The sequence below is a fragment of the Protopterus annectens genome, chromosome 7.part0 (genome assembly GCF_019279795.1).
Source record: "Protopterus annectens isolate FY-2018-M chromosome 7.part0, PAN1.0, whole genome shotgun sequence".
Lineage (NCBI taxonomy): Eukaryota > Metazoa > Chordata > Ceratodontiformes > Protopteridae > Protopterus > Protopterus annectens.
In genome coordinates, this window is record NC_056739.1 from 547,041,480 (window position 1) to 547,065,731 (window position 24,252).

A 24,252-nucleotide genomic window follows, 5' to 3' on the forward strand; every position below is an offset into this window, starting at 1 on the left:
AAGTGAAGTCAAAGCAAAATATAAGCAGTAGTAATATTGTATGCAAATTATCACTTGATTCATCCTCCAGTCTATGTGCAAGTTCTGCTGATGTAACTGAGCGTATGCTTTGTATGAATTACTGCTGTACTGCTTGCAATGGTAATAAATATACTGCAGTATACCCAAGACAAACAATCTTAGTGTCCTTTGTTTGTTATACCCTGTTCTTTGATATGATGTTGGTCATTAACTGATATATATCACTTCATTAAAGCCAACTCTAAATGGTCTTATGAGATAAGAAATTACTGGAATCAAATGTAAATAAAGTGAAATCCACTGTTAAACACTAGTACAAGTGATTCTGTGGCATGTGGTCAGATTTAACACGAGTCCAATTGTTTATACATAAAAATACAAAGCTGTGGTTAAAAACTCCATTGCTGTGCACCTGTTAGTGAGAAGTAATAGCCAGATATATAGCTGTTCCTTGCATTTTTGAGAGTAGTAGTAAAAGAAATATAACTGATTTTTTTCATTTTCAGTATTGTGTATCAGTAATGAATGAGTGAGGACTTCCAAGATGGCTGCATACTAAGTGTCGGCTTAATTTCAGCTCTCCCACTGTGAAAACAGAAACTCATAAAACAGAGCCTCCCCAGAGGGAGTGTTGAGAGGCAGATATGACATTCAAGCTGCTGTATCCAACTATCATTTTTTCCTGGAAGATCAAAGTCATTTTTTGATGGAGAACATGATAAAAATGAAATACAAAAGTTTGTCAAACAAAGTGAGCTACTCTGCTTCTTATTTAACTGATAAATAAAGTCCATAGACAGACTTTGCCAGTGAAATATTTTCTAGTGTTCCAAAGGAAAATGCCTGAAAGACAGAGAAAAGCACAGGAGTTGACTAGAAGAGCACACTAGAAATGAACCACAGACTGGAGCTGAGAGATGGTGATCAACATACCTGCCTCTCAACACTCCCTGATTTCTGGAATAAATGTACTCTTCTTCTGCCTGGTGTACAGTGAGCAATCATTTTCTACAAACACTACACTGTCTTCAACTTTTAGTCCTTTGTCCTTCTGGCACAGTTCTGTCAGAATCAACTCTTTCTTCTAGTAGGATTACATTGTTACTATTAGAGATCTTGGCTTCTTTCTTATAGCCAGGTTTGGAGCAAGCGCTCAATATACCCCTTCAGTTAACAACAGCTACTGTGGAATACCAGCTTTCATAAATCTAAAAACTAGGTATAAATCCCTATATCACAAGATGGGTTGCCAACTGGCTCACTGACAGAACCCACACTGTGAAAGTAGCAGACTCCAAATCCGACTTCAGACCAGTGACAAGTGGAGTACCACAGGGTTCAGTCCTGAGTCCTCTCCTGTTCGGTATCTACTTCTCTGAAGTACAGGCTAACACAGAAGGTCTTTGGCTAACGAAGTTCGCAGATGACTGCAAACTAGGAGCCATAATTGAAACTCCTAACAATGTGGACATCCTACAAAAGGGCCTCACTGAGACAGATGCCTGTTGTCAAAGCCATGGCCTCAAGCGCAATGCCAAAAAGTGCATTGTCATCCCCTTTGGTAAAAACTCTGTACCCATGAACTACAACATAGCGGTAGTATACCTAACACCGAAAGTGTGATAAGAGACCTTGGGACACAGGTGGACAGTAGTCTCTCCTTTGATAATCACATCGCCACAGTAGTCAGGAAATCCTTCTACATGGCACACCTCATCACAAAAGGTTTCTCATCCAGAAAAAAAGAGGTCATTGTTCCCCTCTACTCATCACTCATTAGACCCATTATAGAGTACAACGCCCCTTTTGGTATGTACCTCACAAGACATCTACAACAACTGGAAAGGCCACAGAAATACCTCACAAAGAGGATTACTGGCCTCAAACAGATGCCCTATGCAGACCATCTCAAAAAACTCCAGCTTTACTCTGTCGCATATTGCCTACTCAGAGGTGATCTCTGCCTAACATTCAAAGCTATGTCAAACCCAGAGCTGTTGGACATGCTCCACTTAAGGAAATCCCAATACCTCCGAGCTACACACTCTAGGGACCTAAACCTTGTCACCACAATAAACAGAACATGCCGCCGAAGGGATAGATTCCTGTCCCAGAGACTTCCCATACTCTGGAATAAACTACCTATCTATATCAAACAAAGCTCCTCATTAGCACTCTTTAAGAAAAATCTTGATGATTGGATGGGAAATAGGAAATTCACCCCGGAGATCACCTCTGTGGCTCTGCTCAACAGTGGCACAGGAAAATAATGTTCTTGGGTGGCAAAAGCCAGGGTACCTTTTTGGCTGGGCTTGTATAGGCCCCAGGGCTGATAGCCTAGTACCTACCTATGAACAGGAAGAAAACCAGCAACTCAGAAATCAATGAACAAATGTGGGATTACAAGGCATGAATCACATTTGTGAAATATGACAGAACAAGAAAAAATGGAAATATAGACATTTTTGATTTTGTTAAACCTTTAGGGGACTCCAAAGCATAAGCCCAACTTAATGTCATTAATGTTTGGAAGAACATTATGGAGAGGGAAAGAGGGAAAAAAAGAGGTAACTGTTAGTAAAAAATATTTTAACATGTACTGCATGTTATGTAGTAAAGCATTTTCAATTATTTTTGTGTGTTATAGGAATACTAAAGTAATCAGGTGTCTCTTTTTTCTTTCTTCTTTCTTCTTGTTTCATTTTAAAAATGTAGACACTGCAATATAAATAGAAAAAAGCTTGGACAAAAGCATGTTTACGATAGGCTGTAATCTTGGGTTGCTGAGGTGAGGAGCAGTTTGTAAAAGTATACAAACTATGATATAAGTAAAACTTATATGCTTTTTCTTACTTCTGCATAGTGGAATGACTGGATTAAGGCCCATGGCTTAATGCAACAAGTTTTAAGTGGAAGCAGGTAAATAAGGGAATACTGAATATATGAAGAAGTTTTCCTTTGGCAATAAAATATTCACAGTACAACATGAAAAGTTGTAGCTGAAGGCAACTGTGTGTCTGGATGTTATGTTTCTGTGGATACAAGCTGATAAGAAGGCAATAAAAACAGAATACTTTTGTTTCTTTCAATGGCTAAAAGATATTTTTTTCTGAAAGCATTCACGCTGTTTTCTACATATGAGAGAGGAATAAAGATAAGGAAAAAAAAGACAGACAACACTCAGTGTAAGTAGAAGCATGGACTGTACCATGTGTCTTAGCATGGATAACCTTAATTAGACGCCAATTAAATTCTGTGAATGAAGCTGTCAATCTGGGACAATTGTTCCTATTTCAGGGTTAAAATGTCATTATATGAAGATGTACATAGTTTTGTATAGTTGCATTAAGGTAATAAGTTATGGGGTGCTCTGTGGGTGGGTTTTTTTTTTGAGAGTTTTCATTAAAACAAAAAGTCTTGTAAGATGTGACATAGTTTCAATTGGATATAGCAAAAAACAACTGTATAAAATATCAACCTGCAAAATATGCATGCAACAGAAAAGCTGAAACTAGACATTAAAAAAGAAAACTCTTATAAATAAGATGGGAATAATAACTTCTTATGATAATGGCATTGCTTTCCATATTCTCTTTTAACTTATCATAATGGCATTGCTTTCCATATTCTCTTTTAATGTTTATCACCTCACAGTTATATACAAAACAAAGAGTAGTGAACTCTATTAAGAAATGCAGAGTGCAAATAGCTATACTACAGGAGACATAATTGAACATGTGAATTTGATAAAGAAAGGATTTTAGGGTAGTTATTGATCAGAATATTGGTGACAAAAAAAATGAGAGTACTTATAGAGGAGCTTCAGTAATGGTAGAAGAATAAAAATAATAATAATTGTAGATTTGTAGTAGTAAGGGGCTACTGGCAAGGCAGGAGGATTACACTGGCATGTATTTATATTCTACTTAAAACTGCTATAATAGAGATTAAGAAAATTCAAGGAGAAATAATCAGCTTTCAGCAGAGAATATTACTTATTGGTGGCAAATGGAATTTGATTTGCAACAGTCAGGACGTATCTGGGGGACTAGAAGGGAAAATATACAAAAGGGTAGATCTTTGAAGAAATTGTTAAAAATAGTTGGTGTGGAAGATGTGAATTCAGTAGAAGGAGATTGGAGAGAATTTACATATTATTATCCAAGGTACAAACACTGGGGTAGAATAGAAAGAAACATGTGCATTTAATGGAAAGTTTTATTATGCAGCCAATAACTATTTCAGATCATGCACCAATAATAACTAAAATAAAAATGCAGGGTAATAAAATATAAGTGAGACACTGGCGCTTCCCCGCCTATCTGTAAACGGAAAGGAATTTAAGGAATGGGTAGTGGAAATTATTCGGGAGTTATTAGGGAAGATGGAATTCCTTCAGAAAATATAGCTATTGAGTGGGATAAAGTGAAACTGGAGTTCAAAAATAGGATAGAAATAAAAGAAAAGGATATGGTTAAGAAGTAAAAATTATTTAGAGGGACTGACAAAGGTTAAAGTATTGCAGAATAAAAGGAATCTCACAGAACAAGAAGAGATGCAACTACAGAGTGCTAAAGAGAAGAGAGAATACCTGGATGAAGATTGCTGGAATTTACAAATTTACTAGAGAAAACTGGCAAACGAACCAAGATAATAATTAGACACAAAAAGGTAATAAAATGGGAAGAGGCCAAGAGTACATTTGGACTGCAGTCTAGAGACTGCCTTCCCTATCAAGCCTTGATATCAGAGTATAAACAAAGAGAAATGAATATGGGAGCTTATGTAAAATCCAGCACTGATAGAATTTTAGTTTAATCTAGAGCAGAAACTGCTGTTAAAAGGGATAATTAGTATGACATGTAAAATATTGCATGGAATCGATCAGAAGAGGTTAGAAAAGATTGAAAAGACAGATTGCATAAACAATTACCAAAGAAATAATGGGAGGATATATGTATGCCCCCCCAAATATGCAACAAAGTCTAGAAGATTTAAAATTTTTGCATGGAAGTATTTGCATAGGCATTTTATATACACCAAGCAGACTCCAAAAATGCAAATGTTGGAGGTGTAATGGGGAAGAAAGAGATAAGTGGAAACACTGTTTTGGAAGTGTAATTTGTTGGCAGAATTTATAAATTTCTTGTAGACTACTCTGTCAGAAATACTGGGTTAGAAAATTGGTATCACTAAGGAAATTAGTTTTTGAGATGTGATACAGGATCTCAGTTGTCTAGACATAGTAAGGTGTTGCTGAGTTTAATACTGGTGGCTGCCAAAAAAGCAATTACTAGAAAATGAAAATCATAGTCTAAACTAACCATATTAGAAGAAGTGAATATAGTAACAGATATAAAAGTATTATAAGTGTGATCTTTAGACAAATCAGGAGCAAATTACATAGAAAAAATGGGAACTGTGGGAACAATACATGCAGAATTATGAACTGGACAAGGACTGAGGTTTAAGGGAATGCGGGAATTGAATGAGCTTTGTAAAGTTTGATTAACAATGACTGTATAGAAGATTATACATGAGGTATAATGTATGCAACTGAAAATATGTCAGTATGGTTTGTTTTCATTTATATAAATGCTTGATTGCCTATGTCATAAGTGATTATTCAATAAAGATTTTTTTTGTTAAGAAAAGAATGAATGAATAGTCCACCATTTTTCTTGAAAATACATATTAGCTGGCTCATTTTAAACACCAGCCTGTTTTTTATTCTCCTGTTTTTTTCTATAGTTACTATTGTGCAATGAATACATTAACTAAAGAAAATTCAATGCTACCTGAGGATGAAGAATAATCTATGTACAATATGCAGTGCTGCACAGATAGAGAAAAACATAGCCTAGTGAGTGTAAAACCACAAGTCAAGTTCTTACCCTACATACCATGTTTTATATATATATATATATATATATATATATATATATATATATATATATATATATATATATATACATACATACACATGTACACAATTCCTTAAGTCACATATTTTAGATGTCCAGCTTTTTTTTTCAGTACTTTTATTTTTTGCCTTCTGCTTTGTTCTTCATGGGTTCAGACATTTCTTTTTTCTTACAGCGAGAGGACAATAGAACACTAGTCTATATCAGTGCTGGCTCTGTGCATAGATTGTATAGTACATAGATATCAAACAAGCAACTATGCTCGTCTTCTTATTTTTACAGTTCTCTTCCATGGTAGCATTTGGATACAGTAATACTTTTTTCCACTGAATGGACATCATTCTGAACACCAGTTTACTTGAAGTTAATGTAAAGTGATTTTGTGGCTGAGCATTTTTTAAGGTTTTCTTTTAGTTGAAAGCCTGTAACTAAATCTGGGTGAAGAAGTACTTGTTAATTAAATATGGTTTCCTTTTTTCTTGCTTGCTGAAAGTTATTTGTTTTTCATCCTTTTTAGGCTAACTCTACATGACTTAACAGTTTGGGTGTCTTTTTTTTAATTTTAAATGTTTAACTGTGTTGTAAGTGATTAAACTAATAGTAACATATCTAATTTTAGGAAGGTACTTCTGCATTTTGCCTAGGTCTAATTTTAATTATTAAATTTGTAGCTAGTCCTTGGACCATTTTCAGCCTCAACCTGGGTGACAGTACACAAGATTCACCACAGAGATATGTAATTTTTTGAGGATCCTCCAATGAACCTGCAAGCAAATGTATCTGCATACTAAAAACAAAATAAATGTTCTCCTACCTTCCGGTCATACCATACTATAATTAAGTCCATATTGCGATTGTTAATGCTCAAAAACTCATTGCAATAGAAGCACTATGGGCTACATCAGAATCTAAAAGGACTTAGTTTTGGTAAAAGTAACTAGAACATTAGCTTCCCACCTAATCCCATGTTTTGTTCTTGTAGTATCTGCTTGACCTCTAGGGATTCTAGATGTTATCTGGCAGTCAGTGCTCACTACTACAACTCTGAGCTGTTAATGACTTGCCTCTTGTGCCCAGGGCACAGGGTTTGATTACTGTAAATTTAATTTCCCTACTGTGTGGCTATCAGCAAGGCACTTAACCACACAGAAGTCCTAGGTCTTCTCTGAAAACAATGTCCAATGGGCTTCCTTAGTTAGTAAGTAGGTGAAATTAAAAAAGAAAACAATGTGTTAAATTTGCATGAACTATTATTGGTAGGGGTAAAATTCACTTCAGTAGAGTAGCTTGTATTGTGGAATAGATATATCTTTTTATTTAATTCCTTTATCTAGGTTCATTGTTAGTATTATTTATGTAAGCATATGCATGCTATCCACAAATAAACATGGATGAGATGTGTTTACATGCACACAATTTCTCACATAGTTTACCACTGGCCAGGGTACCAAACATCATTGAGAAAGTTAAACATGGGCCATATGGTATATAGCTGTCAGAACTACCCTTTACCTACCTGGTAAGCCTCCAGTAGCAAAACATTGGTGCTTTATTTAAAGGTACATGCCATTAGTTTAGCAACTGTGTCATTGTTTTCCTGATTCCATCTGTAGTCTTACTTTGTTTTAAAAATATTATCATTTCTTCATCTCACACACACACACACACACACACACACACACACACACACACACACACGCATGAGCGCAGGCGTGCACACAGAGCAAACTTACAAGGTAGTTTAACTTGATCAAGTGAAGTGTGTATCACCTGCCCTCACACGACAGTGAGTCACTGGTGGTAGCCATCTGTGTACCTTCTCAGGTAAGTATGTGTATGCTCCTCTTTATCACCACAAAAAACGGGGACACTCTTACTTATTATGGAGTACTACTGACCTACGGAATCAAGCGTTTCACTCATGCATGCCATAGCACACACACATATACAGATATATGCTTACATATAAAAGCATGAAGAGAACTGAGACAGACGAGGAATACTTTAGGTTTCTACAGAAATAACAAACACACTGCTTCAAAAGTCACCAAACCGCTAAAGTATAAAATGCAGCAGGCACCAGTGCTTTCCATACATATATGGGTCTGTCTGCAGTCAGTAATGTTTAATGATGTGATTATTGAATGTTTTGTGAAGGTAATTAAATATCAAATTCTGGGAATGTTGACTTCACATTATATCTAATCTGATGTGGTCAAATGTTTTATCTGAATGTTTGTGTAATATTGGTGGTGTTTTTGAAGGTGTTCATGAGTTTGTGAATATAGTTGCCAGGGCCATGTTTAAATGGACATCAGTAGTACTTTTGTCATCTGGGTAAGGTGTTCCTTTGGTCTTCACATTTTTGTGACCATGGGGTTGGAATATTTATGTCTAGGATGTGTGGGGGCTTACCCCTCACACAAGAGGGGTTGCAAACACTAATAATGTTCTTAAATGTGGGAAGGTGTAATCTTTTTTTCGATACACATTGTGCAGAGTTTTGTGCATTGGAGAATGTGTATGTTTGGGATTTTTTTTTTTGCAATGTATTACTTTTAATGGTCAATATTTGCATACTTAACTGTGTGTGTGTGTGTGTGTGTGTGTGTGTGTGTGTGTGTGTGTGTGTGTGTGTGTGTGTGTGTGTGTGTGTGTGGCTCCCTATCACATTGTCGAAAGTTCAAATCTCCGAAGGCGATATGGCCGAGACCATATTGCCAAAGATTCGAATTGCCGAAAATTGTGTATTGGGATCACCATATAGTGTATAACCCGGGATTTGCCATTTTCCTCACTGTAGTGTGATCGAGGAGTTGGTATATTTAAGTTGTAGAGGGTGTGGGGGGGCAGAAATGTACAGGTAACTTGTTCTTTGTTTTTATCACTTTTTTGGCAATTCAAATCTTCGGCGATATGGTCTCGGCCATATTGTTTTCGGAGATTTGAACTGCCGGCATAGTGATAGTGATCCATGTATGTTTGTGTTAGTGTATATATAAATGTATATAATATATATATATATATATATATATATATATATATATATATATATATATATATATATATATATATAGTGAGATGAGATGGATGGATAGATAGATTAATACACAAAAAGTATTTTTTAAATTACTTGACATAATGGTGACTGGAGTAGTCAGATACGGACATTTTTCTGCCATTAGTCTAGCACAAGTAAAGTATAAGGAATTACAGAAGAACATTTGGGGAACAACAAAAAATTTTAACTAGTGACATTGAAATGATATGCAAGACATTACAATGAAACACTTGACAGAAAGCAAAGCCACACCAGAAATGCATACAGAATAACAAAGAACTTTAAGTATCATATTATTCTGATGTAACTTGCAAGCATTTAGAGTAAACATTTCAATTTGAAGTATATGTTAAATAAAAAAAACTAAAGATCATGAAATGTAATAAATTAACCTGAAAAGGAGATGAAGATATCACTCTCAACTTCCTTCCTCAATAATTCTGGATAAAGCCAAAAATAATGCATAGAATAATGGCTGAAAATCAGAAATTGTTTTTAATTATTTCTCTAATTAATTTATTTTAAAAAGTGCAACAAGTTTTGGATCAACATGCATTGTCTGGATAATAAGTATGAAACTGTAATACCTGGCAGTACTGATTATAATATTCAACAATCAGAAAATCAAAATTTTACAATGCTCAGGGCAAATAAATGAAGCAGAATCGGGGACAGTTGTAAAGTAATAGCTATCAAGCCTACATATATGGCTTAATTAATTAGAAGATGCAGTCTCATTAAAGGATAAAGCTTCCTACTCCACCCCCACACACACACACACACACACACACACACACACACACACACACACACACACACACACACACAATCATGACAGGGATTCAAAGGATGAAGCTATAACAAACTTAGCAGTTTACACAAGAAAGAAGCAATGTTGAATGAGAATTAGGTGAGCAATGGAGGACTATTGAGCTGGAACAGGCATCATCTGTTGGAACACTCTTCCAGGCTAGTATGGTTTGGCACATTCAAAGCAGACATTGTTAGTAAGGCAGAGGATAACAACAAAAACATTAATGGGAGTGAGGTGCAAAAACAATCCGCCCATGAAGGAACACCACAGAAAATGGAAAATGTGTCATACGTGCATGGTAATCAGGCATGCTGCAATTGACTCTCATCCCAGTAATGGAGAATGGATGGGCACAGTGAACAGTGCAGGAGCTTTGTGGTCAGCAGGTACAAGGAAAGAGAAAGAATGGCATTCATTTGTTCCTGCCTTTTCACTCTTTCTATGGATTAGCAATTTTTTTTTTGGGGGGGGTCATCTGTAGGCTTGCTGACAGTATATAACCAGTGTTCCGGTTATAGCAGTAATGTTACAAAGTGTCCAACAAGGACTGCAAATCCCGCAGTACTATAGTTTCAATACATATTTCCTTGATGGTTTAAGCAGCTGAAACAGAAGACATTTTACTTCTGTTTTTCTTTTAACACAGAAGAATCAAAATGTCTTTCAAATGTTTAATTCTTACTCTTTTTCTCTTTTCAGGTTCAAGAGCAGAAGATGGTATCACCACAACCCCAATAAGTAAGTATACTAGGAACTTCTAAACTGAACTGCTCTTATTTGTTTTACTCCCTTTCTGATGCAGTAATTTAGGTCTTCTGTAGTTTTCTGTAGAATTTGGATATTGCATTTAACATAAAGGGTTATGATTGATTTTTCTGAGTGATGATACAGAATCGGAATTGCCTAGGTATGGTAAGGCCTTGCTGTGTCTAATAATGGTGGTTGCCAAAAAAGCAATTACTAGAAAATGGAAATCAAAATCTAAACCAACTGTACTAGAAGTAGTGAATATAGTAATAGAACAAAACAACTGGAACTGAGATCTTTAGAAAAGGGTAGGAGCAAACTACATAGAAACAAATGGGACTTATGGGAACAGTACAGACAAGGGAGGAATGAGGTTTAAAAGGTGTCAGGACTTAAATGAGCTATGTAATGTTTGAGTGAGAAAGATTGGGTAGATTATAAGTGATGTATAATGTTTGTAACTGGGAGTGTGCCAGTATGGTTTGTGATGTAAAATGCCTGCAACTAGGATTGTGTCAGTGTGTTTTGTTTTCGTTTATATGAATATATGATTGCCTATGTAGTACGTGATGGTTTAATAAAGATGTTTCTTGTTTGGAAAAAAAAGGCAGGAATTGAAAAATGTATGTAATGTTGCACAGGTTATATGATATATAGCAATATATGTGAAATAAAATTTCTTTTATGTTAATTATACTATGATTACTTTTATATGAATATAAATTTGCCTATGTCACAAGTGATAATTCAATAAAACTGTTTGAAAAAGGGGTTATCATTGACTCTCCAGTCATAGCCAGATTATGCATTTTTGAAACATGCATGCCAAAAATTTGTTCTTGAAGTGAGTTGTTTTATCCACGTCAAGGATGCATGATAAAGGGGTAAGATCAGATACCTGCTCATAGTTCTTTGTAATGCAACAGAGCACCTCTAAACTTCTTTGAAATTAAGAAATGTGGACAAACCCAAAACTAATTGGAGGGCAAAAGATCAAAATCAATGACCAGTTTTAAACATTGCTCTGAGTCATCTAAACTTAATAGAACAGTTATATCAACTTGCATTTTTTGAACAATAAGTATGAAGCACTAGTGTATGGCGTTATTGACAGAGTATAATCCTCAGCAATTTACCAGAAAATCAAACAACTTTACAAGGAACATGTTAAAAATATAAGGCAAAATCAGGGACACTCCGCAAAACCAGGACAGCTGAGAGATGTAGACAGCAGGCTGAAAAGAAGTGTTCCTCTGTAGGACTAACAGCTTTAAAAGCTACTAGGCATTGTGCTCTGCCACACCTTTTAGGCGTGGCAAAGCAAAATACAGCTTTACAAAGCTGTTTTATCTTCTGGCACTGTTTACCAGCCACTAGTCTCCAATGCCAGTCCCTAGTGGGAGACTCAGGTTTAACAGCATTTACGTCACCTTCCATTTCACACTCCTTCTTTATTGGCATTGTTGTTATTTTTCTTCAGATATTCTCTCTCCAAACATCTTTATTAAATGTTCACATATGACAAAGACAATCTTACATTTATATAAATGAAAAACATACGAAATGATACTACTTTAGTTGCAGTTTACATCACAGACACCATTGAAATAATTGTAGTTACAAACATTATAAATCACTTATAAGCCATCCACTCATTGTCAGTTAAGCATTATATGGCTCATTCAAATCCTTCCTCTTAAGCTTCATTCCTGCTCTGCATATATTGTTGGCACAGTTCACATTTTTTCTATGTAGTTTGCTCCTTCCCTTTTCTAAAGATCCCAATTCCAGTTGTTTTATCTCTGTTACTATACTAAAGTAGGTCTAGACTTTGATTTCCATTAATACCACTAGGTGCTGTTGTGATTGGGTCTTGGAACATGGAAGAACATAAGTTTCTTTTTTCTGACTTTGGAGAGTAATTGTGGCACTCCATGCTCTACAAAACCGTGGGTGTGTTTGAGATAGTAGACATTTATGATACTTCTGGTTTAAAAAAAATGCATCCCATCAGCTTCAAGAATCAGGATAAGACACTGTTATTTTATGTTTAGCATTACTTGCAGATTATTATATACAAGACTTTCAGTAAAAAGAATTCTTAACCAGTTTATCCAGTGGCTAGGATATATATTTAAAGAAAAGAAGACTGTTATGGATTTGTTCATCTTGCATTGTACCACAGATTAAACCTAATGCTGTTCTATATATATTTTGCATGTTTTGTTTCATTTTACTTTAAGTGGGTCAGGAGTGGAAAAAAGCTAACTATAAAAATAAAATGCAATGGATTCTTACATGCTTATTATCTTTTTATTTAATTAAAATGTTTATTTATTTTATCCTTTTTATTTGTTAATTGACTGATTGTATTTGAAAGTCTGATTGGACAAAAATAATTTTCAAAGGCCAAAGGAGATACTTTTTTTTTAAAATGAATCAGTAGGTACTGGAATCCACAATCAAAATGTACATATCAGAACACATAATGCAGAAATATATACACTAGGGCATGATTAATAGGAAAAAGTGCAGTGAAAATAGTAATATTAATAGTGGGGGCAAGACTTTGAAGGTCAAGTACTCTCTACATAAATATAGAAATACACAGCAATAAAGCAATAGTATAACAATGAAATGAATGCCAATAGCTTAGTCATAATTTAAAAACAAACAATCATTAGAGCAATGACCCGACTAATGGGTCAGTCAAGGCAAGTATATATGTGCATATGTGTGTATATATAGAGAGTTTTTACAGTGATTCTCTACAATGTGTGAACAGCACCCAGAAGTGAGCAGATGGCACCAAAAAAATAGAATATGTCGGGTAGCATGCCAGATATTGGGGTATAAATTATTAGGAAGACTAGTGCAAGATGGGAAAACAGTATTACTGACAAGTGATAAGTAGGAAGAAAGGTGGTGTCAGACAGTAATGAGTTTGTGGGATAGACTGTGATGGCAAAATAGAATAGGAAATAGGACAAGTTAACAGAAGCAATAGAGAAGTTACAACATGGGATAGGGTAGTCTAGTATGTAATGCAAACCTAAACGGTGTAGTTCTTGAGGTTTATCTTACAGAAGGTGGGTAGGAGCCCACAGTTTGGGTACAAATGTGTCATACTGAGCATCTGTGTGCTTGTTTACTGACATAACCATACCAGAGAGATTAACATTTTGAGATCTTTAAGTTCTGTTTGAAGTATACCAATATAAAAAGATGCTGTGTGACAGGATATTTCTGAGAATGACAGTGGTCCTCATGCAACAATTTTTATATATGAGAGGCAAGGAGATGGGGCTGCTTAAGCCAGATGACAGATATGAAGATGATACAGTGAGAGCCAGGTGTAGCATTAGAGTGACTGCCAGCAGTGAGAGCTAGGAGTACCATTAGAGTGACTGCCAGCAGTGTGAGCCAGGAGTAGCATTAGGGTGACTGCCAGCAGTGTGAGCTAGGAGTAGCATTAGGGTGACTGCCAGCAGTGTGAGCCAGGAGTAGCATTAGGGTGACTGCCAGCAGTGTGAGCCAGGAGTAGCATTAGGGTGACAGCCAGCAATGAGAGCTAGGAGTAGCATTAGGGTGACTGCCATCAGTGTGAGCCAGGAGTAGCATTAGGGTGACTGCCAGCAGTGTGAGCCAGGAGTAGCATTAGTGTGACTGTCAGCAGTGAGAGCCAGGAGTAGCATTAGGGTGACTGCCAGCAGTGTGAGCCAGGAGTAGCATTAGGGTGACTGCCAACAGTGATAGCTAGGAGTAGCATTAAAGTGAAAACCAGCAGTGTGAGCCATGAGTAGCATTATTTATTTATTTATTATTTATTTATTGACATTTGTTAACCGGGTTTGTCCAACTGGGCTTGTGGCCCATTTTCAGTGGAGTCCCGAGGAGAAAAGTTCCAGTAATACATTTTAAAACAAGTACAATTTTAAACAATATTGATATAATAGCAGTTATAGCAAAACGATTCACATATGTTGGGATACATGCATAAAGTTAAAGTTGCATTAAAAAGAAGCTAAGTAACAATTTTACATTGATATAGTTCAATAGGTTAACAATTAACATTTTTTGTTTGTAGAAATTTATGCAAATGCATAGTAGACACATTGGATTGAGAGGTGTAATGAGGTACTAAGTATGATCCTTTTGAGGGTACATAAAGGGAAGGAAGACTAGGCAGGGTCATGGCAAGGGCAGGTTCTGGAATTGAGAAAATAAGCTTTTAGTTCATTTTTAAAGTGTGAAGTGTACGAGATTGAACGTAAGTCAAGGGGAAGTTTGTTCCAAGCATGGGCAAGGGAGTGTTTGTAGAGTAGTTTGCCTACTGACCTTTTTGGGTGGTAGATATCAAGTAATTGTTGGTTAGAAGTACGGAGGGTCTGGGATGGGATGTAGATGGAGACTAAGGAAGATAGAGATGGACAGAAGGAGGGTTTATAAAGAATAGAGTGTAGCATATGAAATTGATAAGATAGCAGAAACTGGGGAAGTTCAAGCCATTGAAGAGAGTTTAAAGAAATGCAGTAGCGTGAGTTGTATGGGGAGTTAGTAATGAATCTGGCTATTTTATGGTAAGTCTGTTGCAGTTTCTTTAGAGTGGAGGCCTGGATATTGGTAAGAACTGGGGCGGTGTATAAGAGGGAGGCCTGGATATTGGTAAGAACTGGGGCGGTGTATAAGAGGGAGGGGAGGAGGAGTGCCTGGCCCAGGGTAAGTCTAGATTCAGGGGTTAGGAATTTTTGTTCCGATATAGCAGACCTAGTTTCTGTTTTTTTTTATACATTGGAGTATGTGCAGGTTGAACTTGAGTTCATCATTGATAATGACCCCTAGGAGTTTTGTGTGGATGTCAGGTTGGATATTTGTATTGTTAGAAGATGCAATAAAAAAGGAGGTTTTGTGATGAGAAAGACCATGGGGAAGGAAAAGTAGGAGTTTGGTCTTTTTGGGATTTAGAATCAATAGGTTGTGAGAGAGCCATTGTTCAGTGGATAGTAGGGCCTGTTGGGTCAGGGGTGTAGTTCAGGAATGTTATTTGAGATGGATATAAGTGTGGAGTCGTCGGCATGCTGAATAAGGGAGTATTCTTTGCATGAGGTGTAAAGATCATTGGTGAAGATGTTAAACAAAAGGGGTCCCAAGATGGAGCCTTGGGGAACACCAGTGGAGATGGGAAGGAAAGGTGAAGAGGATGAGAGCCATTTGACATATTGTTCTCTGCCAGATAGGTAACTATTAAACCAGGCAAGTGTGGAGGGGGATAGGTTGAGATTTGTGAGTTTGGATAGTAGTAGAGGATGAGAGACAGTATCAAAGGCTTTGGAGAGATCTAGGAAGAGACAGGAAATTAGTTTATCATTGTCTAGGGCCTCTGCAATGATATGAGTGAAGGAGAGGAGGGCAGTGGTGGTGGTGCTGTGGTGAGGACGAAATCCATGTTGGGTAGGGGTAAGTAAGTGGTGTGAGAGGAGGTGATTGAGAAGCTGTGAGTGAATACATTTTTCTAATATCTTGGAGAAGGGGGACAGAATGACAATGGGTCGGTAGTTTGAGGGGTCAGTGGAGTTTCCACCTTTATGAAGAGGGATAGTGAAGAAAGATTTCCAAAGGGTGGGGACAGTTGATTCCAGAATAGATTGATTAATTAGTATAGATACAGGATAGGCAATTGAGTCAGCAGCAAATTTGAGGAATGTAGGAGATAGATTGTCAGTGGAAGGAGAGCAATGTTTTAGCTTGAGTAGTAGAGATTTGATGTAAGTAATGGGAACTGGATCAAAAGAAAACAAAGTTGTGCTAGTGGGACTTGGAGAGGTGGGTGTTGAAGTAGAGTTTGGCTTAGAGGTTACCAGATTTTGGATGGAAGAGATAAAGTGTTTATTCAGGAGGGTAGCTGTTTCCTGAGAGGAAGAGTTAGGGTATGGGGAGGGATTAGAGGGCTTTCCAGGATAGAGGGTGTTGTTGAGAGTTGACCAAAATATTTGAGGATTGGATTTGTTGTTAAGCTGAGCAGAGCTATACTATAACTTTTTGTCATTAGTTGTATGTTTTTTTGCAAGGTTCCTCAGTTGCCTGTATTTTTAAAGAAAAGGTGGTTGTTTAGTTTTAGTCCAGGTTTTCCAAGCATGATCTCTTTGTTTCATAAGGGACCTAGTCTCTTTGGAGAGCCAGGGAGCATGGTTTGATTTTACTCTGATCTTCCTAGAGGGAGCTAAGGAGTTTAGAGTATTCATGAAGATGCTATTGAAAGTGCTTACAGCATCGTTTAGGGGGAGGTGTTTTAGAATGGACCAATCTATGTTGTGGGGAATGGAGTTAAATTGGGATGAATTGAAAGTAGATAGTTTTTGACAATCTTTAATAAGGTGGGGTTTAGGAATATGAGAGTAGTGTCTTAAGATGGTGGTAGGGAGATGATCACTGAGGGAGTCAGGTAAGATGGTGGGATTGTGGTATTGGTGGGGGGAATTGGTAAGGATCCAGTCTATGATAGAGCTGGAAGAGGAATTTTTTATGGAAGCTAGTGGGAGAAGTTATAAGTTGGTGGAAGCCGTGTAGGTGGATACTGAGTTGGGGGGTGTCAGTTGTGAGTTTGGACCAATAAATGTTGACATCACCAAGGATAAGTGTCTCATACGGTATGTTGTGGGAGAACCAGGATAGGATGTTTTCAAGAATGGGCAGATTGTTATCAGGAGGAAGGTAGATAGAGGCAATTGCAAGTTTTTTGTGTGGATTCAGATGGCAGTTAAGGATGATGATTTCAGCTGGGAGGAAGTCAGGAATTTTGGGAAGGGTATGGTGAGAGGTTAAGAATGTTTGAGTAGAGGATGGCCATGCCACCACCTTTTTTTACAGGTTTATCATAGGTTCATAGGTTCATACTAGGCTATCTGCCCGAGGGCATTTACAAGCCTAGCCCATAGTTTTGTGGCTTACGCCACCCCTTTAGTATGAGGAACTATACCCATTATTTTGCTGTGCCTCTGTTGAGCAGTGACACTGAGGTAATCCCTGGGGTATATCTGCGATCTCCCATCCATTGGTCAAGATTTCTCTTGAACAAGGCCAGCGAGGTGCTCTGCCTCACATATACCGGGATTTTATTCCACAGCATAGGGAGTCTTTGGGTGATGAATCTATCCCTCCAGCACGTCCTATTAATAGCCGTGTCGAGGTTTAAGTCTCCGCCTTGTGGCTCTGACGGATCTAGATTTTTTGAGTTGAAGCATATTCATCAAATCTGGGTTTGACATGGCCTTGTATGTTAGGCAAAGGTCACCTCTGAGCAAGCGTGGCGACTGAATAGAGCTGGAGTTCTTTCAGTCGGGCAGCATAGGACAGATGTTTGAGACCCTTTATCCTTTTGGTGAGGAACTTTTGTGGCCTCTCCAGCTGCTGCAAGTGTCGGGTCAGATACATTCTGAATGGGGCATTGTACTCAATCATTGGTCTGATGAGTGATGAGTATAGGGAGACTATGACCTCCCTTGATCTAGATGAGAATCCCTTCATGATAAGGTGGGCAATGTAGAAGGTCTTCCTAACTACTTTAGCTACATGGGTGTCGAATGACAGACTACTATTAACCTGGGTCCCCAGGTCCCTGATAACTTCTTCTGTGCTCAGTGGATTGCCACCTATTTGGTAGCTAGGGGTAACCTTGTTTTTCCCGAAGGGTATGACTATGCATTTTTGGCATTTAACTTTAGGCCATGGCTCTGGCACCAGTTATCCGTTTCTGTGAGACCCTTCTGAAGGATATCTGTGTCAGATGTGTTTTCTACTATGGCCCAGTTTGCAGTCATCTGCAAACTTTGTCAGCCATAACCCTCCTGTGTTTGCTTGTACTTGGAAAAGTAGATGCCAAACAAGAGTGGGCCCAGGACTGAGCCCTGTGGTACACCACTTGTGACAGGCTTTGAGTCTGACATGGCGCCAGCAACTCTGACCCTGTGGGTTCTGTCACTCAGCCAGTTTGCAACCCATCTTGTGATGTATGGGTTAACATTTAAGCTGATGAGTTTTTCAATGATACCCGAGTGGGGTATTGTATCAAGGCCTTCGCCAGATCGAGGTAGGCTGTATGGACTGCCTTTCCCTCATCAATGGCTTTGGTGACTGTTTCGAAAAAGTCAACCAAGTTTAGAAGGCATGATCTGCCTTTGACAAAGCCAAACTGAGATGGATCCAAAGTCTGCAAATTCCCTATGTCTTTATTTATGAGGTCCATTATGATCCTCTCCATGGCTTTGCAGATAAGGCTTGTCAAGCTAATGGGCCGGTAATTTCCAGGGTCGGTGGAGGCACCGCCTTTGTGAAGTGGGACCACAGTTGCAGTGCGCCACTCCCTGGGTACGTATCCAGAGGTAAGACTATGATTAAACAGCTGTCCTAGCTGTGGGTTTAATTCCTCGTTGAGTTCATGGAGCACACAGCCGGGGACACCATCAGGTCCCATGGATGCTGTGTTTTTTGCTTTGGAGAGAGCAGTTCTCACTTGGGCGTTGGAGATGTTTGGGGGGCTGCAATCGCTTGGTATAGATATCTCTGGTTGGGGGGGGGAGGGGGGAGAGAAGTTTGCACTGAACCTGTCAGCCAGTATGTTGGCAATGTCTGTAGGATCAGTAATCTTCACATCATTTTGAACTAGTTCTGAGCATATCTGGGAGTTTCCTCCCAGGTTTCTAACATAGCTAAAGAAGGTCTTATGATTGTCTTTTGAGTCTTTAGCTATTTTTCTCTCAAAATTTGCTTTGGATGATTTTATGAGAGCTCTTAGTGTTTTACTTATAGTGATCAAGGGTGTCTTACCTTTTAAGGATTTTGTTCTATCTTGTAGTAGCTTCCTCCTTTTGTTGTAGAGTTTGTTTATGGCTGGGGTCCACCAGACTGGACGCTTGCCTTTGGTACAAAGAGTCTTTGTTTTGCTTGGGATTGCCTTATCCATGCAGTCCTGCAGGTGCTGGTAGAAGGCATTTGTAAGTGATTCAGCGGCTTGAGTACTGTTTTCCACGGCTCGGGGCCTTAAAGGAGACCACACTAGTCTTTAGAAGTGTGAAGTCGGCTTTCGAGAAGTTCTTTACTGTGGTCTTTTTATTTCAGGTGGGGTGGGATGAGGACCTCCAGCGAGATTAGTTTGTGATCTGATCTCACCAGTGAGGGGTATACTTCGTGTGTTGAACATTGTGCTCCCATGTTCGTGATGATGAGATCAAGTATGTTTTCTCCTCTTGTGGGGATGGTGACTAGTTGTTCCATGGCATTTGAGTTTATGAATTCCAGGAACTTTTGGGCTAGGGTGTTTGGGCTTGAGTAGTGTTCCCAGTCTATATTAGGGTAATTGAAGTCACCTAGTATGATGGTGTTTGGTGATACATTTATCCCCTCTAGTGTTTTCAGGAAGGCCATGTGAGGTTCCTGAGTTTGTGAGGGTGGCCTGTAACATGCTACAATTTGCAGAGCAGTCTTGCCTATGGTTAATTGCACCTGGATGGTCTCCAATGCATCGTGCGTTGCCACCAGTCTTGAGGTGTGGGTGTCCTTGATGAATATGGATACCCCCCCTCCTTTCTTGGTATTGTCCGGATTTTGGGGCCGGAACGCATGATAAGAGGTAAAACCTGATAGTGCTGGGGTGCTCTCAGGAGCCTTGAACCAGGTTTCTGTCACTGCACAGACATCAATGTTCTCCATACTGAGAAGGGCCTCGAGTGCATGCATTTTGAGATTTAGACTTCTGGCATTGAGCAGCATTACCCTTAGTTTTTTTCCTTTTTTGTGTTCTAGGGTGGTAGGTTTAGAATTTGAGGCTTGCCTAAAAAAGGCACTATGGGGGTGGCAAGAGCCTTTGCCAATATCCGGAATCCCAGGGTTGAGAGGTGCAAGCCGTCCCTTAAGCAGCGTGGCTTGTCCAGCATGTCATCCCAGGCAGACAGACATTGGATCCCCTTTGAATGACACCAGAGTTTAAGCCAATTGTTAAAGCTGATCATCTTATCTCTGTATTGTGGCATCATTCTTGGTGAAGGTAGGATACTGCTCAAGGTCAGGGTCATACCTGCCTGGGCTACATAATCAGAGAGCTCCTTGATGTCTCTTTTCATGTAGTCCAAGGAGGTATGTCTCAGGTCGTTTACACCAGCGTGGACAATGACTGAGTCGTATTTGTACCTGCTGTTGAGAGACCTGAGTGCTTGCGTTATGTGGCGGATTGTAGCGCCCGACAGGCAGCTTACTGTGACCTTCTCCTTACTCAGTCTGGTGAGAGGGACGTCAGTGTGTCTGACTATGGAGTCACCAATGACTAGTGTGTCTGGCATTGTGTTTGGCCTTAAGGGCTGTGACTGTTTGACACTCTGACTGTGAGGTCTATGTGTTGCAGGTGTTGTGTTCTGAGGTGGTGGTTGTTTGGGTGTCTGCTTTGGTGGCCTCTGCTGTTTTGGTAGATTTTTGATCAGAGCCGCGAGTATGTCTTTGTGTGTTTATGTGTATGATTTGAGGTTGTGATGGTACTATGTGAGACTGGGTCTATAGTGTGTGTGGTAACCTTCTCCTCCTGACTGGTCTTGCCAGTCCTATGTTGAGAGAGCTCAGCCTCCAGTTTGGCCGTATAGTTGCATCTCTCGCATGTATTTGTGTTTTGTGGGAGGAGGAGAGGGTTGTCTGTGTACATGAGGCAATTGTAACATTGCCTCAATATTCACAGGTTCACCAGCTGAGCAGGAGAGGACACTAGCAACTGATCCCTCGATATGCTAGAAGGACTAGACAAAAAAACTTTAGATTCCGGGGGACGTGGGTGACCGAGAAATGGGGGTTTGCCTTTTTGGGGTGCTATCTATAAGAGTGCCGTATCAAGGTAATAAGTACTGTAGGAGCAAGTGCTAGGTTTAACAGATAGAGAAAAGTCTACTTGGAGTCAAGTAGAGATGATCTTTTTAGGTATTAGAGAAAGTGCTAGTAACAGGGATGCTTAAAGGTAAGATTGAAAAGAATGCACTCTGCAGTGTGCACTAGAGAAGTTAGATATGAAAGTAGGTAACTTGAGTTTTACCTGTTTAAAAAGTTAAGGTTTAGTGGAGAGTTACTATTTTTAAAACAGCAAGATGGACTGAAAGGGGTGGTTACTTTTGTATTTTGGTACTATGAAATACTGTAGGATGGCCAATAAATTTAAATAATTGAAGGGGTGGGATTTCAAAAGTGATGGTTTTGTGATTACTCACATAAGCCAGTGAAAGTAGAGAGAAATGAGATATATGGTCAGATTAACATAAGAGGCGGGCAACTAGAAAGACAGTGGTATTTAACAAGACAACTTAAATGGGTGGGAGGGCGGGAAAAATTCTGCCTGACTCAGAACAGAGAGAGCTGTGGTCTCTTTTGAAGTTTTAATATGCTGTTCAAACAGAATGCAAGCAAAACACAAGGTAAAGAAAACAAACTACAGTATTCAAAATATAGAAAGGCAATACAGAAATACAAAAAAATAACAGCAAACTAACCTTTCCTTCACAGCAAAGTGTAGCAGAGTCTGGATGAGCCTTTCTGGTAAAGCAGATCAGATCTTATCAGATCAGAAGATATTATAACCTGGTGGGAGTATTTCACTATTTGAGATGTGTGGCTTGAGCCAGGTTTCAGATAGGGAGAGGATGTGAGGGGTATTGAGAGCTATCCATGGGTGCAGCTCAGTGACTTTATTTGCTAGACTCTGAATATTCAATGACTAAATAGTTAAGTATTTGGATGGAGATGATTGTAGTGACTGAGGTTGGTGACTGTTAAAGGAGTAAGATGGGGGCAGTGTAGAGGTAGTTTTGGGGAGAGAAGAGGGGCCAGGGTTGGGATGGATATCTCCAGAACAAAGTAGGTTTTTAGTGAGGAGAGAGTGTGTAGTAGATGCTAGATGGAGTTTGTATAGTTTTGACTTAGTTTTGTGGGAAGGTTTAAAAACCTGTATTATGGATAGTTTATATAGACTTGAGATAGAGGTAGTAAAGAGATTAGGGGAGATAGTAAAAGATGAAGTAGTTAGATATATGTTGTATGAGTGAGAAGTTGGCGAACATAGGAGTGTTAAGAGGTGGAGACAGAGAGAATAAGGAGTAGTGTAGAAGATATTAGAAAATAATACACGTTGGAATAAAATATGGTCAGATAGAGTAGGTAGAGAGACAGTGGTATAGATGAAGTGGTGTTGACAAGATTGACAGAATAGTAAGGTGCTTGTGGCAATAGGCAGGAAGTGGAATTGTAATGGCCAGTGGGACAGGAAGGGGAGGGATAGTTAAGTATAAAGGTAATTGTAATGGGGTAGGTGGGAATGGGGGTAGGGTAGGGGAGTGAAGTGAGCCCGAGCGTAGTGGGCCTAGCACCCTGGTCAAGATGAAGTCATAGAAACAATCAGAAAAGATAGTCTGCTTTTCGTAGTGACGAGCAAAAAAAACACTGTAAATTCTTGTTGTGCTTATAAAGTCTAGCATTAATTAAAAGATTAGCTTATGTAGTAGTTATTTACTGGGACACATACTTCAGTGGTATTATTTTAAGCTTAAAATGGTGGCTTCTGGACAGATAGTTAGAGTTGCAGGGTACTGTACTGTGGCCAGGAGAAAACCGCAGGGGAAAATCCACTAGGGTTCAATGGTATTATTTTAAGCTTAAAATTGTGGCTTCAGGACAGATAGTTAGAGTTGCAGGGTATCTGTTAAGGTCCTCAAACCTGTGCTGCCTGTACTGTGGCCAGGAGAAAACTGCAGGGAAAAATCCACTAGGGACAGAGCAGCAGATGCTCAGCAGCATGAAGGGGAAAGAAGGTTTCAAAATGGCCATTAGGGTGACTGCAAGCAGTGAGAGCCGGGAGTAGCATTAGGGTGACTGCCAGCAGTAAGAGCCAGGAGTAGCATTAGGGTGACTGCCAGCAGTGAGAGACAGGAGTAGCATTAGGGTAACCACCAGCAAGTTGAAATTTTATTAAAATATTTTCCAAAAAGTGAGTTGAATGGTATAAGCACTTGTGAGGATGGGAGAGGCACTAATGATAAAAATGCATAGACAAGGCCTAACTTAGCATGACTGATGCCAAATTGCTTTATTAAGTAAAGGGAGTGCAGGTACTGATGGACTTTTCAGTTAGCTTTGTTAATAAGTGGTCATCTCTTTAATTACTGTTAGTGATACAACCCCCTAGAAATTTTATATTGGCACCAAATTCAGTAGGTGTATTGTCACTGAAATGGACAAGGAAATCCCTCTCAGAAACGGTGAGATTCTGAAATTTAGAGAAGAGTATTGCTTTTATTTTGGCGGATTTGGGAAGAAGACCAGATTCAGAATGCCAGAACTACATGTTGCAGACTGTAGGAAATCAAAGCTGTAGCAGGGAAATTACAATTTTGGCAGATACCACTAGGGTAGAATTGTGAGCGTGTATTTAAAAGGATTTTGCAGGGTGATGTGATGTTTGCATGTTATTAACAATGTATACAACAGATGTGGCTGCAGTTTAGAACCAAGGTACCGCTGTAGTAATGGGAGAGGGTTGAAAGATTGCGTTTTCCAAACAGAATACTATGGTATGACAGGAAAAAGTGCTGGAAAGCCAGTTAATAGAAGCAAAGAACAGATTCCAAACATGGGGATAGGATAAGAGACAGTACTGAATGTTTTAT

General features: G+C 38.8%; 1 protein-coding gene across 1 annotated transcript in view; it reads left to right on the forward strand.

Moving 5' to 3' along the window:
• The window catches only part of CD34 (CD34 molecule), a 424,855-nt gene that overhangs the window by 100,662 nt on the left and 299,941 nt on the right, over window positions 1-24,252 (forward strand). Inside the window, exon 2 of the mRNA XM_044077137.1 lies at window positions 10,520-10,558. Within this exon, the coding sequence (XP_043933072.1) occupies window positions 10,520-10,558 (39 nt within the window). The remainder of the gene's footprint in view (window positions 1-10,519; window positions 10,559-24,252) is intronic.